We start from the raw sequence: 16,935 nt of genomic DNA on the forward strand, positions 1-16,935 counted from the left end.
TGGTCAAATTCGGACGAGGTCAAATTTCGGGAGTCCAGAGAGCAAAATTTGGGGAATAGGCCAACTAGGTTTGTAGGTCACTACTTTATTCGCCATACGCAAATTAGGTTCGACAACAATTTGGTCAAATTCGGACGAGGTGAAGCTTCGGGTGTCCAGAGAGCAAAATGCTGGCAATGGCCCACCTAGGTTCGGAGGTAGCCACTGAATTCGCCATACGCAAATGAGCTTGGTCACCAATTTTGCCACCTTCGGATGTGGTCAAATTTATGGGGTCCCTGGGGCTACAATCTGACGCAGGCCCACCGAAATATGGACGTAACCAGTAAATTCGCCATATTCAAATTAGGCTGGCCACCAATTTTCGTCAGATTCTGGCGGGGTCTAATTTCGAGGGTCTAAAGAGACAAACTTTTGATGTGCGGATATATATAAAACTCTGTGGACAAGTTTTGCGGAAAAGTCCTCGACACGCTCCAGCGACATAAGCCTATAATGAATTAACTATCTCCCTCATTGCACGCGCTAGCGTTGAAAAGCGAGATCTTTAGTTCAGAAATTAAAGCGGCTATTGTATGCGCACTATATATGCATCAGCAGTCGCTATTATATAGCACGTTGAGCGAAACCACGAACTCAAAACAATAACGCGCATAACGGCGCAAAATTATCAGTGAATTAAGTGAGATTATCAGCTTTGTGATGCTCTTGCAAGCAGTTTCAAGTCGCTTGGAACAAATGCACAGTACGTCGCAGAGGCAGCAGAGGTGACTAGTCTTCGTCGGGGTGAAGTTCTTGCGGCCGATGTTGTTTAACCACTTTTTCATTCGAATAGTGTCCTTTCCGCTCGGAATTGCAAAAAAAAAATGAACCCTTTTTCACGACACCTTGTGCAATGAAATACGCACGCAACTCGGCATACCGCTGCCCTAAAACAGCGCGAATAGCGCGAAGCGCAAGCGCGGAATGCTAGGGAGCTCGCTCCTAGGCACGGCGGCTGCTTAAAAAAATGGCGCCGGCTAAAAATGAAAACACAAAAAGAGCGAAATTTTCGCGCGCTTTTCACGGCGACGGCCCGCGGAGCCAATCACCGTTGAGAAGAGCGCCGATGGAAGAGTTGAGAGAGGAGGATCTGCGAGGGTGCGCGGGGCGGTAGCAAAGTTCGCAGAAAGTCGCTACTAACGGATTTTACGGCTAGTTTGTATCTAGCGCCATCTGTTGTACAAAGGGCAAGAGGCTCGCTGGTGGCATATAGAATCGCGCTAGATGGCAGCCAGGTGTTCAGTGCGGGATATTTAAAAACTCCCAACCTTGCTTCAATCCCAATTCCTCGAATCACGCTAGGGGGCCAACCGAGCCGGTCACGACTCGCATGGGGCTCCGCTTTCTGCCCCTTCTTGTGCCATTTCTCCACCGATCTGCACAATTCCTGTCACCAGGCAAGCAACGTGAGTGTTTCCGCTTCACTCTGAGCCATAGTTCATCGCCATCAGAGCAGAAGTAGTCTCACAAAAGCAGCAACAAGCCGGCGCCGTGAGGCGGCCGCGCTAAATCTACCATCAGGCCTAGCTCGGCGTAGTCGAAGAATAGAGCCCCCATCATGGCATACAGTGTGCAAGGAGAAGCCGTTAGCAAGGATATTTTCGAAGAACCGGACTGGACAGAAGTAATTCGTTACCGGAAGTCGAAAAACGCTGGCGTCCAAAATCAAACCACGAAGAACGCGGATCCAGGACAACAACAGGAGACGGCGGACATGAAGACGCAGCGTCCCCTTTCTCTGTACCCCAGACGTCCTCTCCCACGACTACCGGAGAACGATTATAAAATTATCTATAGGCCAATGGGAGGCGTCGACATTGGCAAATACTCCGAAAGGACTATCAAGCATGCAATCATCACAACTGCAGGCATACCTATGCAAGATATTGACAAAGATTCGGCAAGAACGCATCAAGTCAAGAACATCTTCACGATCTCCACCCCGAGTCAGGACAACGCACTGAAGTACGTACAAGTAAAGAAAATCCAGATCGAAGACAAAGAAATCAACATGTCCTCGTACATCGCCCCACCTGATCGTGCGGTGCAGGGCATAATATACAGAGCCTACGAGAACGAATCTCCGCGAGAAATGATCGAAGAACTGAGGAAAAGAAACCCGAACGTACCCATAGTTCAAGCCAGAAACATGGGTAAAACATCGAAATCCATCTTAATCCATTTTGACTCAGAAGAATTACCCGAAAGCATCATTTACTTCGGAATACTGTTCCCAGTGATTCCGTTTGTACCGAAAGTCGAAGCATGTACTAACTGCAGAAGGGTCGGACACCGTAGAGACGTATGCCCGGAGCCCTGGAAGAATATCTGCCCCTATTGCGGAGAACCGCATTCGATGGAAACAAAATGCATCCCGGTCTGCATCATCTGCGGCGGAAAACATCAAACCGGAGATCGCGAGTGTAAGAAAAGATTCGAAAGGAATCCGAGACACTACTGGAACAGGAAAGAAAGGCAATCCAGATCCACTGCCAAGAGCGACACGAAGTCACCGAGGGACCGTTCAGATTCGTTCCCACCTCTGGACCGAAACGGATCAACTAGCAACAGAGGCCGCAGCAACAGCAGCAGCAGCAGCCACCGCGAAAGGACGCCTAGCCCGGGGGCAAGCATCCTCAAACAGGTGAGCTGGGCAAATACGGCCTCCCACAGTCAGTCAAACCAAAACCTAGCGCAAGAGCTGCAGGTCCTCCATTCTAAATTTAATGAACTTTCAAAGAAAATGAGCATAATTGAAAAAGAAAATAAACGACTCAAAAAAGAAAATGACGATCTTAGGAACGCTATGCAACAAAAAGGAAAGGCGTCTCAAAACACAAACGCGTCAGAGGAAACTATCACTCCAGTTCCCACTACGGAACAAGAGGGTCCAAACCCTAGAAAGAAACGAGCAGTAGCTGGTCACCAGCCCACTCTCGCGGAAACTGTTGAACAACCCACACTTCAGAGCAGTCAGCGCTCTGAGAAACTAGAGGCAGTAACAAATAACCGCTTTGAAAAGTTAGAAGCAATACTCGAGTCCATAATAACCACGCAAAAAGACTTCAACCAAAAATTCGCCATTATAGACAACATCCTGCAAGATATTCTCCTAAGAATTCCCCCAAAAGTTCAGGGGCAAACACCAGAGCTACAACAACCTCATGGCCCCGCCTAACTGTATAAGGGTATGGCAGTGGAACTGCCGATCATTTCTCAAAAAGAAAGGCGAGTTACTTCTTCACATGCAAAAGACAGAGAAAACGCCAGATATTATCGCACTACAAGAATGCAGGTGCGATCGACCGAAGTTGCCGGGCTTTAGGGTCTTCAAGCCTCTCCACGTCCAAAAGGACCCGTATACTGCCACGCTAGTCCACAGAAATTTAACGGTCATAAACCACGAGCTCGAAAACGTTGATATTGACTGCATACTGCTAGAAATTATCCCTTCGAAAAGGAACAAGGCGCCGTTATTCGTGCTTAATCTATACAGTAACCCAAGAGCTGGCTATCCACCAATTCAGAGAGTCATCGTTCAAGCCCTAAACATAGCCAAACACAACCCCTTAATCGTGGTGGGAGACTTTAATGCTCCCCATGTAGAATGGGGGCATGCGAAGACCACATCTAAAGGGAGATCCTTAATGAACCTCCTCCAGCAACGAGGTTTCACACAATATACAGATCCCCTACAGCCTACTAGGATTGGAAACAGCGTCAACAGAGACACGTGTCCGGACATTACGGCCGGAAAAAACCTACCGAATGTTAGATGGTCTAACACTAGGCAAAATTTAGGAAGTGACGACTACATCATCGAATCCGAAATTCAGATTGGAAATTTCAAAGGTCGACCTAAAAAGCATAAAATCACAGATTGGGACAAATTCAGAGAGCATAGGAATAACTACGATTCTGATTCTATAAGTGACATCCAGGAATGGACATCCAATCTCCTAAAGGATGTAGGTACGGCCACGACAGAAATAGAAAATGATCTCGAAGTAAGCAACATTGACAATCGCTTACTTCACATGTGGGAAGCTAGGCACAGTATGGAAAAGAGATGGGCTATACAAAAACACAACAAAAGGCTTAGGGTCAAAATCGCCAACCTAAACAAGGAAATTCAAGATCACGCGTCCCAGTTGGCTCAGCAACAGTGGCATCAAATATGCGACAACTTTAATGGAAACATGGGTACGCGAGATGCGTGGAATTTACTGCGACATCTTCTCGATCCCGAATCCAGCAAAGGAGTTAAGAAGCAGGAAATACAAAGAATCCTTCACGTTAATGACCTCACGAACGAAGAAATCATTAACGCTCTTAAGGCTCGCTATTTCAACATCTCTCGTGACAAAGAACCCCTTCCGGAATATAAAGGCAACCCGAACCCTCAAATAGACTCCAACATAACGGAAGCGGAAGTTCGAGCGGCTATTCATAAAATCCGCACGCCCTCGGCACCCGGCGCGGATGGGGTCACAAATACTATGCTGAGAAACCTAGATGAAAACTCCATTTCCCAACTTACCAGCTTCGCCAACGAATGTTGGAATAAAGGATCCTTACCGGAAACTTGGAAGCACGCCAAGGTAACCTTTATTCCGAAACCAGGGAAAAAACTTTCAATAGAAAACCTGAGACCGATATCTCTCACCTCGTGCCTAGGTAAATTATTCGAGCACGTAGCCCTGGCAAGGCTTCAGTCGTACATGGACGAGTGGGATCTGTACCCTCATACTATGTTGGGATTCAGACCCCTTTTATCCACACAGGACACAATGTTAAGGATTAAGCACGAAATCTTGGCACCTGAGATGAATAACAGGTTAAGAGCCATATTAGCTCTTGACCTTACAAAAGCCTTCGATAATGTGAACCACAAAGCTATTATGGGTGCCCTATCCGAGCTGCAGGTGGGCGCCAGGATGTATAATTATATCAAGGCCTTCTTAACAGGTAGGACAGCAGAAATTCAATTAGGATCTATACATTCCAACAAATTCCAACTAGGGGACAGGGGCACGCCGCAAGGCTCAGTACTGTCCCCATTTCTCTTTAATATCACTTTAATAAATTTGGCACGCAAATTGGAACAAATCCCAGATCTAGAACACTCTTTCTATGCCGACGATATTACTCTATGGACAACGAAGGGTCACGCCGGCACAATTGAGGACACGCTGCAGCAAGCAGCAGATGCGGTAGTGGAGGAGACGGAGAAAATTGGCTTGGAATGCTCATCTCAAAAATCGGAACTTTTAGTCATTAAACCAAAACGACATACAAAAAACATTAACACAAACATCAATATATACATGGATGGTTTCACTATCCCGAGAGTAGAAAAGTTACACATACTGGGTATGCACATTCAATCAAATGGCAAAAACACGGATTTAATCCAAAAACTCCGAACGATAAGTAATCAAACATCTCGCCTTATTCGGAGGATATCAAACAAAGAAAGAGGGATGAAAGAAAAAGAGACACTAAAACTTGTGCAAGCATTCGTTCTCAGCCGCATTATATATTCCACGCCCTACTTATTCCTACAGGCCAAGGAAAGAGAAGCGATCGATTCCATTATTCGGCAGTCCTTCAAAACAGCACTCGGTCTTCCCATTTGTACGGCCACCGAGAAACTCATGCAATTGGGGATACATAACACACTAGAAGAAATGATCGAAGCACACCTCACGGCGCAGTACGAGCGGTTGACCGCAACATCGACCGGAAGACAGATACTGCAAAAGACCGACATACACTACGAGGGCAGACACTCACAGGTAACGTCGGTTCCCCGTCCAATACACAAAATACTGGTAGTCCCTCCACTACCTAAGAACATGCACCCGGAGTTTCACCTGCAGCGTCGGGTAGCAAGAGCCCAATCATTAGAGAAATACTATTCCAGTCTACCAAATACGACATATGTGGACGCAGCAGAATACGGGAATAAGAGAGCCTATGCCCTGGCACTAGTCGATCACAAGTATCGCTTACAAAATTCAGCGACGATAAACGAAGTACGAACGCCAGAGGAGGCAGAAGAGGCGGCTGTAGCTCTGGCGATTGTCGCGACGGACTCTAAATACATTTTTAGCGACTCAAAAACAGCCATTAGAAACTTCGCAAAAGGTAGAATCCATCAACCAGCAGCCAAAATTTTGAATTTTTTTGATTACTCTAAAAACGCACGTTCGATTAAAATTTTGTGGGTCCCCGCACACGCGGGTCATCCTGGAAACGAGGCGGCGCACCAGTATGCCCGAGGATTCGTCGTAGGCCGGGAGGTGCGTTACCCCGAACTAAGATCTGCTCGCGAGAGAGACCCTACGTACAGAGGAATTACGACTTGGTATAAAAGCAACCGACTGAAATATCCGGAGCCCCACTATACACTCAGCAAATCACAACAAACACTACTTAGAAAACTTCAAACAAATACGTGCTTTAATCCGTATAAGCTAGCACAATGGTATCCAGGCGAATACAGCCCCTCATGTTCACTTTGCGGTGACCAGAGGGCAGATCTCGAACACATCATGTTTAAATGTGAAAGCATGCATCCGCCGGAGGGCCTGCAGATTACCAATTCGGAACAGTGGGAGGCCGCATTGCTTAGCTCTGATCCAAGCCGGCAAAACGCAATCACGGCTTGGGCCAAGGAGGTCGTCGAGCGCCATCGAGCGATGACCACCCCTGGGGCGGCTTGAGGAGAAGCGAACTCCCACGAAGAAAGAACTTTCGAAATTCTCCTCAATAAAGTTTCCTCCTCCTCCTCCTCCCAATTCCTCGCGGGGCTATGGAGCTTAGGCAGAACCTGGCGTACTATGCAGCGAAACGCAGAATAGAATAGCTTATAATTATTAAATCAAAGCAAGCGTATGCGATATAACAGTATGGAGCCCGTAATGATGCAAAAAGTCCCGAGCAATCCCCTTAGTGTGGTTGTCGGTTTTCCTGGGCAAGAGCGTCGAGATGGTTAAAACTCTTGGAGCTAGCTTTTACTTTTAAAGTTTAATACTTTTATTCGCTCATGTCATCAACAGGTAGATTGAGTTCATTGCAGGCCGTATTCCTCTCCAATCGGTCTTCAATGCGAGCCCCTTATGTTCTCTCGCCGAATGCGGGGAGAATCGCTCTCTGTATTCGGATAAAGAGGGGCTTCAGCTTCATGCGTGCATTTGTTCAACATCGCTGTTCTTAGGCGAAGGAGAACAACTTGTGAAGCCACTGTGGTTGAATTTAAACGTTGTAAATCAGTTACATAAACCGAATGGAACCAAACTGGTAGTGAAAGCAGAAGAGGGCGTTCATGTCTGTTTAGCATGTCGTCAGCGTGCACACTTTCGGACAGATAGCTTATGTGGCAAACTTCCCATGTCATCCTTTCGTTCTCGTTTCTACCGTTTATAATTTGTCGTAATTAACAGTGAAGAAAGATTTATAATTCCAGCTTAAAATATTTCCAAACTGAACACGACCAAAGTTCCCAATTTTTCTTAAGAAAGGGGGGCAGTCGTAAATTTAAAGTCAATGAAATCTGCCCCATTGGTCTCATAGATCTCCCTTTTCAGACTGGAACCTTACATATTTGAATGCACTCATACTTGTCTGACTAAAGGATTTGTGAATGGAAAAAATTCAGTGCATGTAGTAGTCGACTAAGTTCACAGCTAAATAAGTTTTTATATTTCGTATTCTTTAAAGAAAAGGCTGTTTGGCTTGGAGGAAGACATTCCTTCAAGCAGCAGTGTATTTGCTCACTTTTCACTTTGCAGCACACAAAAAAAAGACATGTATCGTAATAATGTAGAACTAATAAAGTGTTTTTCGGGTCCCCAAACCATTTTAATCGTTCGTAAAGTTTTCTTCATTAAGCGATACTTTATTCGCTATATGCCTCCGATGGTTTCCGATTTTATTTCCTGGCTTCGAAAGGCTAGTATGTTAGCTTAATAGCCATCATAGTCGTCCAAGTGGTACCTCGGCGCTCTAGTGTAGTAGTACTGTGGTGTTTGCGTGCGGAAGAACACTATAGCGTTGCCGTGAGACTTGTGGCTTTTCTTGTTCTGCTTCTTGAATTGCTTATTGAGCTTCTTGAGGTCTTTCTCGAGTTTCTTGAACCACTTAGAGAAATTCTCGTGGCCGTGATCATGACCCCCACACTCTCGGACCTTCTGCTTCTTCTGTTTCTTAGGCACCTCCTGGACGATAACTGCGGGCGGCTCGGATACGACTACTTTGGGCACCTCCTTGACAACTACCTGGGGCTCCTCCTTGACCACAACCTTCTTCTCTTCCTCGATGACTGTGTCGTAGGCGACCGGCTTCGCCTCTTTCACGTAGCTGTCCTTCGGCTTGTCGTCCCCTCGACCCCACTGGAAGCTGTCCGAGTTAGACGGCCAGGGGAACAGTGGCGGAGCCTGCCGCTGCGGGTGGTGCTGGCGCGGCAACTGCGGCTGAGCCTGCGGCTGCTTGGGCGGTGGGCGATGACTCTCCTTTCTGGCATGGCCACGATGGTGCTGTTGCGGGGTGTCGTGGGTGTACCACGGCCTCCAGTAGTCATACTGCGGCTGCCTTGGTGCTGCCGGCCGGCTCTTAACGACCACAACAGTCGGCTTGGCTGCCACCGGCTTGCCCACTGGCTGGACGCCCTTGGAAACAGCCGGCTTAACTTCTGCTTTCCCATCAGCGGCTGCTAGAGCTGTAAGAGGAGCAATGGAAACTTGATACTTGTCGAGATACGTACGTGGCTGCGTGCACGCCATTGGGTCAAGAATGCCTAGTACAGCGCACATAATTGCCAACGTGCAAAAAAAAAAAAATGAATCTATTGACTGAAACGAAGCAGTGAACGCTGAAATTTAACGCGCACGCAGCGTACTTCAAACATGTACAGAGTGATCCACTCTTAGGGTGAACGTGCGAGTGTGCAGCCGCACTCTTTAGAGCGCTCATGTTTTTAACATGGCCGCACATCAAAGCAGAGTGGTGTGCGTGCAGGATGATCTGGAGGGGGTGCTTTGCATCATGTGCCAATTGACTTTTATGCACGGCCAGGACAGATGCACTGGCACTTTGAAAAGTGCAGTTGCATACTTGCACGTTCACGCTAAGAATGGATCATGAAACAAAATTCTGACCAAGAAGTGCATTTTCCTATCCCCATCAACTGTTCTCCCAGGTCGCCCAGTAATGTCCAGTGGCGCATTATTTACACTACTCGCTTAATTTCAGTGGAAAAAAAAAAAAAAAGTGCAGTCGGTTTAACGATGTTGACCTTGCAAGGGCGTATTATGTGCAAATGGCACGTCGCGTCTACTTTGCTTCCGCTTTGAGGGTAGGGATTCAAGGTAAGGCTTCAGGCGAAGTTCGGCGGCGAAGTCAGTGATCTGGTACAGCGGTAGAGCACTGTAAAATCCTGGGACCGCTTAAGACGTCATAAGAGAGCAATGCTACAGCGGCATGTCTTAGATCCATTGCGCACGGACGGAAGTTGATGAAGACGACGGCGCACAGTGCACAGAGCTAGAGAATGGCAGTTAAACGCGAAGGTTGATCGGTTGCAGCGATAGTGCTCTTGTATGGAATGGACAGCGAAGCTGACCTGTCCACGCCGCCGCGGGATCGAAATCCAGTCGCGGCAATATTTAACATAATTCTTTAAAGGTCGGACATAGCCACAGCCAACTGCTTTTCGGAGGAGTGAAAGCACTGGAGCTAGCAGTCTAAGATATTTACATGTGAGCATACTACACTGCGCATCATTTAGCTGAAATATGCACAGAAAGGTCCGCTTGCATACCAGTCCAGAAGATGTTCACGGTTCTCCGCACATGGCAAGAATTGTTAGCTATGGGTTTGCTAAGAATAACAGATCAGGAAATGTTTGATGCGCGACGAGCCAAATCCTGCGGCAAAAGGAGAATATTGACCAAAATTCTTCCTACGTTTACTCATGTTGCAATGCGAATATCAGTGGCAATCCATGGGTGGTGCGAGGTGCTGATTTCAGATGGAGAATTTGATAGCTCGTCAAGGGCTTGAATTATAGACAAATAAATCCGTCATTTCAGGTTTTTACACGCAATTTGATGGTGTCACAGCAGACCATCAAGATACTCCATACATGATACCCTATAATTCTTAAATGTCACTAAATAGACCGCGACCGGACCTTGACGGAGCACGCCTCTTTAATAAGAAGCCGACCGGAAAGTTCAACAAGCATGTTGAAGTGCATAGCTCGCAAATCCTGAGACTCATCTGAACGATCTTTACGTAACCTGCAGTGTGTGTGTATGGTGGGGGGGGGGGGGGGGTTAGTTATAACAGATACAGTGAGCCGGTTCTTTTGGGTTAAGACTACCTGCCCGGCTGTCACGAAATCGGCGCACATTTTTATCAAGCCGACGCGGTGCGAGGACCGCGTGGCACCGCATCAAAGGATCTACGACGTTCGAGAAAAGACTCCTGCCCCGCGTGAGAGAGCGCGTAGCTTTGTACGCGTCGGCGTCACCCTCCTTCTCATTACCCGGCAACGACGGTGATTCATCGGTCCGGAAAATGTCAGCCGTCTCCAGAATTTTCGGCGCCGCCTGACTGTAGCCTGACCAATGATGACACCCGGCTCGACGAGAGGAAAAGGGAACGCTGCAACAAGCGAAGCTAAGTGTGTGTGCGCGCTAGCCTTGGCGTGTCTTAACAGACAAACGCGGCGCGCCCTATTTAAGGAGAGCGCGTCGCTTGGTGTAGTCAGTCAGTCAGTCAGTCAGTGATTGCGGCGTGTTCGCTAGTGCTTCAACTGGACTCCCGGGGATCACCCGCTGCTGGCAAGCCCACAGACCTGCGAGGGAGCGGCGCTCGTCTTGCATGGCGGCCACATCGTGACTCTCGAGGCGTCGGACTGCAACAGTGCCCGGTGAACAATTTGGTGTTTATTTATTTGATTCTCTCGTGTATTGTTCTGTATTGTAAGCCTCTGTGTTATTCAATATATCTCTAGCTGCATGCTTAGCGTTGATTTTCTGTGAACATCTCGTCTGTGCATTTCAAGTGTACTTTTGTATTCCTCTGTATCGTCTTTTGCTGTGTATAAAATGCGTTTTGTTTGTTACTTCGACCCTTTTTCTGGCTTGCACCGGCGAAAGCTGGGCACCAAACGGCCACTCCCTTCTGTCACTACAAGGTAGTGGAATTCCGGCTGCGCTTGCCACGCAGGTCGAGGGCATCTCCTTTGCAACCGGGACAGCTACCCCCACTCACTCTAAGGGTGTCTGGGAGTGTGCGCGCCATTAAGGGCGCATCGTTAATAATCCTTCTAATTATTGACGAGTGACACCGGCTAACACTAGAAAGCGCACAGGCTCATACGTTAAGGGTGTGGTTAGGATTATCCTTCAAGGTTTCAACATGTGCACATTTTATGATTGCCGCGTCTGCTCAGCCCACAATCATTTCCAGCAGGAACCACTACTGATGCATTTTCGGCACATGACCGGGGATATAGGGATTGGGGTATAGAGATATATGGATTGGGGTATAGCGGAAAATGAACGATCTGATGTGGAAGCAAAGCTATCCCATCATTATCGGGCTTCTATCCAAGTCTCATTCTCGAGAAATTACGTGTTAGCGTTGCAGGTTGGTTCAGTGCAGGCTGCCATGCAGTTGCAATGGAAAGGTGCGTGCCGTCAGCAGGATAGCATTTATCGGCTTAATGCTGTTTGAAGATTTTGCTTTCCATCTATTATTATCTGACGTCATGGGACTTTGTTCTATCAGTTACTGCATCGTATCGCATCCACAAAAAGCTACCTTCACAAGATCAGAGTTGAACATACTACAAAATGTTTGAACTGCAACATCCCGGAGGTAGTTTACCTCCTCATGTCGCTACGATGACGTGAGGAGGGCCTTGGAAGTCGCTTTTCGATATTTGGATAGTCGCACTTACTCCAAGGAAACTGCCCTAGGGCCCAGGAAGAGGCACAGCGACAGCCTATGTGTGATAAAGACTATATAAAGACTAAGTTTTTTCTATGTGCGTGTAAAGCAGGCTTAGACTTTCGTCTGTAACACTTGCAAGTGATGTGTTGAGCGCGCGTACACGGCATTGTTTGCAGTATGAACCCCACGTGTATACGCATTTGTGCCGGAACATGTGTCTGTGTACTTTGAGCGTTTTTAAAATGAGTGCGTTATGTGCGTGTATGCGAGCTTTTGCCAGGATATGAGAGTGAGAGTATGCGTGTGAGTGGCGAATGGTGTGTGTGGAGAGCACGTGCTGCGTCTGTTATACGTCGACTCTACGCGAGACGAGCGCCATTCAGCGTGTGCTTGATCTCAGTTCATTGTACTACGACATCATCACCCTCCCTCACTCTCCATTTAATTCATCTTTCCCATTTCCCAGTGGGGAGTAGCAGGTCAGGGTCACCTTACAGCCTTCCTACCTGTCCATGCACTTATCTTGTCATCAAAATACTTGCTCTCTCTTTCTCCTGGTAATTCTAGGTAGGGTTGGTAGGGCAGAGATGAGAGGGAAAACTAAGCAAGGGTAAAGATTCTGAAGCACTGTTTAGCAGTCGTTTAGTTTTACTTTGCCACGTTCAGCTAAGTTACCGCCAGTAGCAGCACCACCACGAAATGACTGGACACGTTGTCTATGAAAGCCCGCTTTATATCGAACCGTATCACGTGACGTTCACACCACTGACATGGTCGCCAGTGTTCCTATGACAACGTAAACGATAGGGGAACTTTATCGGGAACGCATGTTTTGTCACGTTTGCCATGTCTAGCTAAAATATATAACGGGTGCTTTAGGCTTTTGTTAAGATGAAGGAAGCCTAGTAAGATATTTACTGCAGCTTTGTCATTGAAGACGAAAACGATGAAGACGACGACATCCTGAGCGCAGCTTGAAAGAATGGTTGCTTGGCATTGGTGCCGCAGGGGTCTAACGCAATGGACAGCTTTGCCTCGCCCTGCGTTCGAAACCCTGTCGAAATGATTTTTGGGCAGTTGCTTGAAAAACGCACATCAAAGCTTCCCCAGCAAAATCCAAGCATTTAAGCAGTAATAATTCTGCCTTAAAAGGTGTCGAATAGGCCACACATGGTCCTGGAGTGGTGCGCTTGTCACACCGGACGACCACTTTATTTAGCGATAGGTAATTTATCATAGGTGGGTGCATGGACTGTGCTAACAATGACACAATATTGTTAAACGTGCCCCATGCTGCTGTCATTATGAAAAAAAAAACAAAAAAACTTCTCAGGATGTGACTGCTCAATATGCCTATCAGTCCCAGTTGGCGTGTGAGGTCTTGCTAGAGTCCCAGAACAGAAAGCGTGTAAGATGTTATGGCGTCTTCTTCAAAGCAAGTGTGAACCCTGCATTGATGACATTCAAAATAAATCGCGAAACGTCCTGCATTGTTCCGCCTCGCTTCATCACCGTCATTTACTACAGCTCTCATGCGCCGAATTATTTTGTTGGCAACTGCTCTAATTTTTTATGTATTGGTCAACGTTTTCTTTCAGTCATGAAAACATCGCACATTATGCGTTGGCGGTCGTGTACGTGGCCCCTTCTTTGTTAGGATTATGCTCACTGTGCACTCAGGGTAGATGGCTAATACAGCACACACAATGATTTTGCTTGTTAAGTTTCATCTCGCGCCTCACAGAAGGCGAACTGGAGAAAGCGCACGAAACTCACCCAGCACCGTCGCTAGCAAGCAGACGGCGACGTAAGTAGAGGCCATGCTGCGATTTCTCAGCGTAGACTAAGGGCAGTTATTTCGGTCAGTACAGCCTTATATGTGATAAGCAAAGCTTTACATTTTCTCGCCACCCCATTGTTCTGTTGTTATCGCAAAACTTACGGTAGTAACAACAAAGCCGGTGGGTGTTTACAAGAATGGCTAGCGCCTGAATAACCTGAAGGAGACAAAGGCCAACGCGGCTTTCTGACGGACACTAATGTCTGTCAGCAGCCCGCGTAGGCGAACATGCGAAGAAAAGGCAACACAGTCGTTCTGGGACAAGACTTAGATAGGGTGCATGATTGCGAAAGGTCGAAAGTTCGAATGAATACTAGCTCATAAAATCAAACAAAATACTTCTTAGCTACTCTGGAATTATAAAGCCTAGTAGCACAAAGAAATAATGTTTTTTTTTTTTTTTTTCTTGCTCTCAACAGTCGCCAAAAACGCGCCGCATTGGATTTTTGTGTCTGCCTTATTATTATTCTGTGTCAGCCTTATTATTATTCATGAGCAAAGGGTAAGTTAATCATGCGTGTATCTTGACCCTCATGCGGTTTATTATGTGGACACCGTGCTGTGACCCTGTAGTAGACGTTTTTGCGGCATATTTTAACAGTTTGCATTCAAATCCCTAAGTTATAGCCCCGCACCGCAGCACCGCCTGTGGCGCTTCAGTGTTTCGCTCGTTTGCTCATTTGGTACGAATGTTCGCTAAATAAGCGAATAGTGGTACAAACATTTGTTCATTGCGCGGTTAGGTTTTATCCGCATTCGATTCGGCTTTTAATTGTACTCTTCACATTCAATTCAGTAGGGAATGCTTTATTTGTATTCGTTCCGCTCTTGAAAAAAGTACCATTCGCGCATCTTCACAATGGGGGACCTTTCCGAAATTCAAGAACCTTTACCGTCCCTAATTTCTTCTGAAGTATAAGTGCACAAGTAAGAGTTTTAACGGTAGGCAATATTTATTTAGAACATACTGCAGTCGATACAGACCAAGGATTATTGGTTTTGGCCAGTCAAGCGCAGAACACCTACTGTGCGCACTATCTCTCCCGTTCGAATATTATTTCTCAAAGGCCCTAGAGAAGAAAATAGGGACTTAAAATACGAACAAAATGCATATTTTAAGCGGTAACCACAGTGTAGATATCATGAAAAGAAAGAAATTCATTAATTATAAAGTTCGAGCAATATTTCTTTGATTGCGCAGGATTAAAAAAGCTGTAAGTGCACGATCACATCGCTGCCATCACGCGCACCCAGCATGCTGTAGGCGGAATGAAGTCCAAGAGTCTTCTGTTTCCAAAGACCTACCGTGCGTGAACATTAGGCGGACGCTCAAGCTTCGCTTTAAAATTGGCTGCCTACCGCCATGTCATTCCGCGAATTTAGTTTTTGGGGAAAGGACGGCGCAGTATCTGTCACCCTTCAAGGTGGACACCTACACTTACGATGAGCGGCACTGAGATGTAGGTACTGTCTTGATCAAATGCCGTGAGGCCTAATGATGTTCATCTCAATCCAAAACTGAGAAGTCATGGCGCCAGCAAAGACCAAATTGCCGCGTAATGATAAGATGTGGCTTGTTATTGCCATACGAAATCGTGTCCAAATATTTCAGAACCCTTTGATCTTTAATGGTTCCGAGATGCTTTCATTGTGCGGCTGTGACTGAAATCCTTTGGCCTCAATACTTTTGACCAAACCTGCACGCATGTCGTCGGTTCGAATCTCTGTCGCAAACTAGGCTCCAACTTGACTAGCAGGTGGACGCTAAATGGGAAGCGAAATGATATGACGTCACCATGGGCCACGGTGTACTCTGGATGGAACGGCTGCGTTACAAGTTTGATACTAAATCATGTGCGCATTTTTTTTTTCTCACACGTTTTCGTCAAATCCTCGAAACCTTCCTTTCAGACTAGGGTACGGCAATGGCTTTTCGGTCGTACGAGTCCTATACGCTACCACGGAAGACCAAAACTAGTAACACACATGACACGACACTTCTCGCCGATTTAGTCAAGTAAGCGACTCCTTATATCATACTTAGCCCTCTTCTATAAGTCTCTCAGGTCTTATTCTATGTTGCTCGTGCCACAACGTGATGAAGGCAGTGCATAGCGTATAATGGTGCGATTCGACATGTGCTGTGCGTTGGGTTGGGGCACAGTTGTCCCAGTGATTGAGTCCGGCCCCTGCAGAACAGCCGAGTGCAGCAGCTTTTTGATGTACGCCTTATCCCTGCACCTGCACGCGTATTTCCCTTCTCATTTGCTGCAGTTAATGTGCACAGTTATTATTTTTTCCTTTGCCACCTACTATAGAGGATCAATTTTACACGCCGAGTTGCTTACCATATGGGGAGCCATAAACACCATTACGACAGCTGCAGCCACAAGAGATAATTTCAATGAATATCACAATTTAATCGACTCATAAAAAGCGATTGCAGAGCTGACGGCACCAAATACAGAAGACACGGTGATCAACGACATCAGAAAGAGGCTGAAGCAAATGCGGTGAGTTGGAAAAGAAATTCAAATTATATGGACAGCGGGACATACTGGCACGGACGGGGGAAACGCAGCCGCGCACGCGACCGCCGCGCAAACGGGTGGGCTTGATGACAGGTACAACGCCCTACACCCCAACTACATGCATAACCCGATAGACTCACTTACCGTGAAGGTGTCGTTGAACCACCTCTTGAACATCCTTCAGTGTGCACCAGAGCAGTGTGTAACTTCTGAAGAAAACCACCATCGAAAGCGCCGGTGTCATCAGAGGTATGACACTTCCTCAGCGCCTGGAAGGTAGTGTATCTATAGAACAAGATGTGTCCGCCCCCAAATTGACAGGCAGTAGAGACAGTGACAGTGAGACACTACTATACAAGGTGCACGTCGTACTTCTGCCCATCAGATACGCTTCCCGAGTTACCACATACACCCGGTGCTGCACAGCATAATACTCCGCAATTGTTTTGCAGGTGAGAATTGGCAGTGAATACCTATTCCAGTGATGATGTATTCGTTACCAAGCCTAGGAAACCGTTCTTGCGATGTCGCCAACTAGCTGCGTTTTGCTGGGGT

At 46.9% G+C, this 16,935-nt stretch overlaps 1 protein-coding gene across 2 annotated transcripts; it reads right to left on the minus strand.

Moving 5' to 3' along the window:
• Nucleotides 1-8,012: 8,012 nt before the first annotated feature.
• Nucleotides 8,013-16,559, minus strand: LOC146204616 (uncharacterized). Of its 2 annotated transcripts, none has more exons than XM_084586471.1 (2): nucleotides 13,786-13,831; nucleotides 8,013-8,764 (listed from the first exon to the last, which is right to left on the minus strand). In XM_084586471.1, exons 1-2 carry the CDS (start codon nucleotides 13,829-13,831, stop codon nucleotides 8,013-8,015), a joined length of 798 nt encoding a protein of 265 aa, XP_084442597.1. The 2 variants fall into 2 exon arrangements, 1 of the variants encoding a protein (XP_084442597.1); XR_014702844.1 differs by lacking the exon at nucleotides 13,786-13,831 and adding an exon at nucleotides 16,525-16,559 and having other exon boundaries at nucleotides 8,643-8,764.
• Between the last annotated feature and the right edge of the window lie 376 nt (nucleotides 16,560-16,935).

This window comes from Amblyomma maculatum, chromosome 1 (assembly GCF_055883805.1).
Source record: "Amblyomma maculatum isolate TAMU_Amacu chromosome 1, ASM5588380v1, whole genome shotgun sequence".
NCBI lineage: Eukaryota > Metazoa > Arthropoda > Arachnida > Ixodida > Ixodidae > Amblyomma > Amblyomma maculatum.

Coding starts and splice junctions, on each gene's coding strand:
- LOC146204616 (XM_084586471.1), bottom strand. CDS start 13,831: ATGGCCTCTACTTACGTCGCCGTCTGCTTGCTAGCGACGGTGCTGG. Junction 8,765..13,785: donor CTTGCTAGCGACGGTGCTGG/GTGAGTTTCGTG, acceptor CTCCTCTTACAG/CTCTAGCAGCCGCTGATGGG.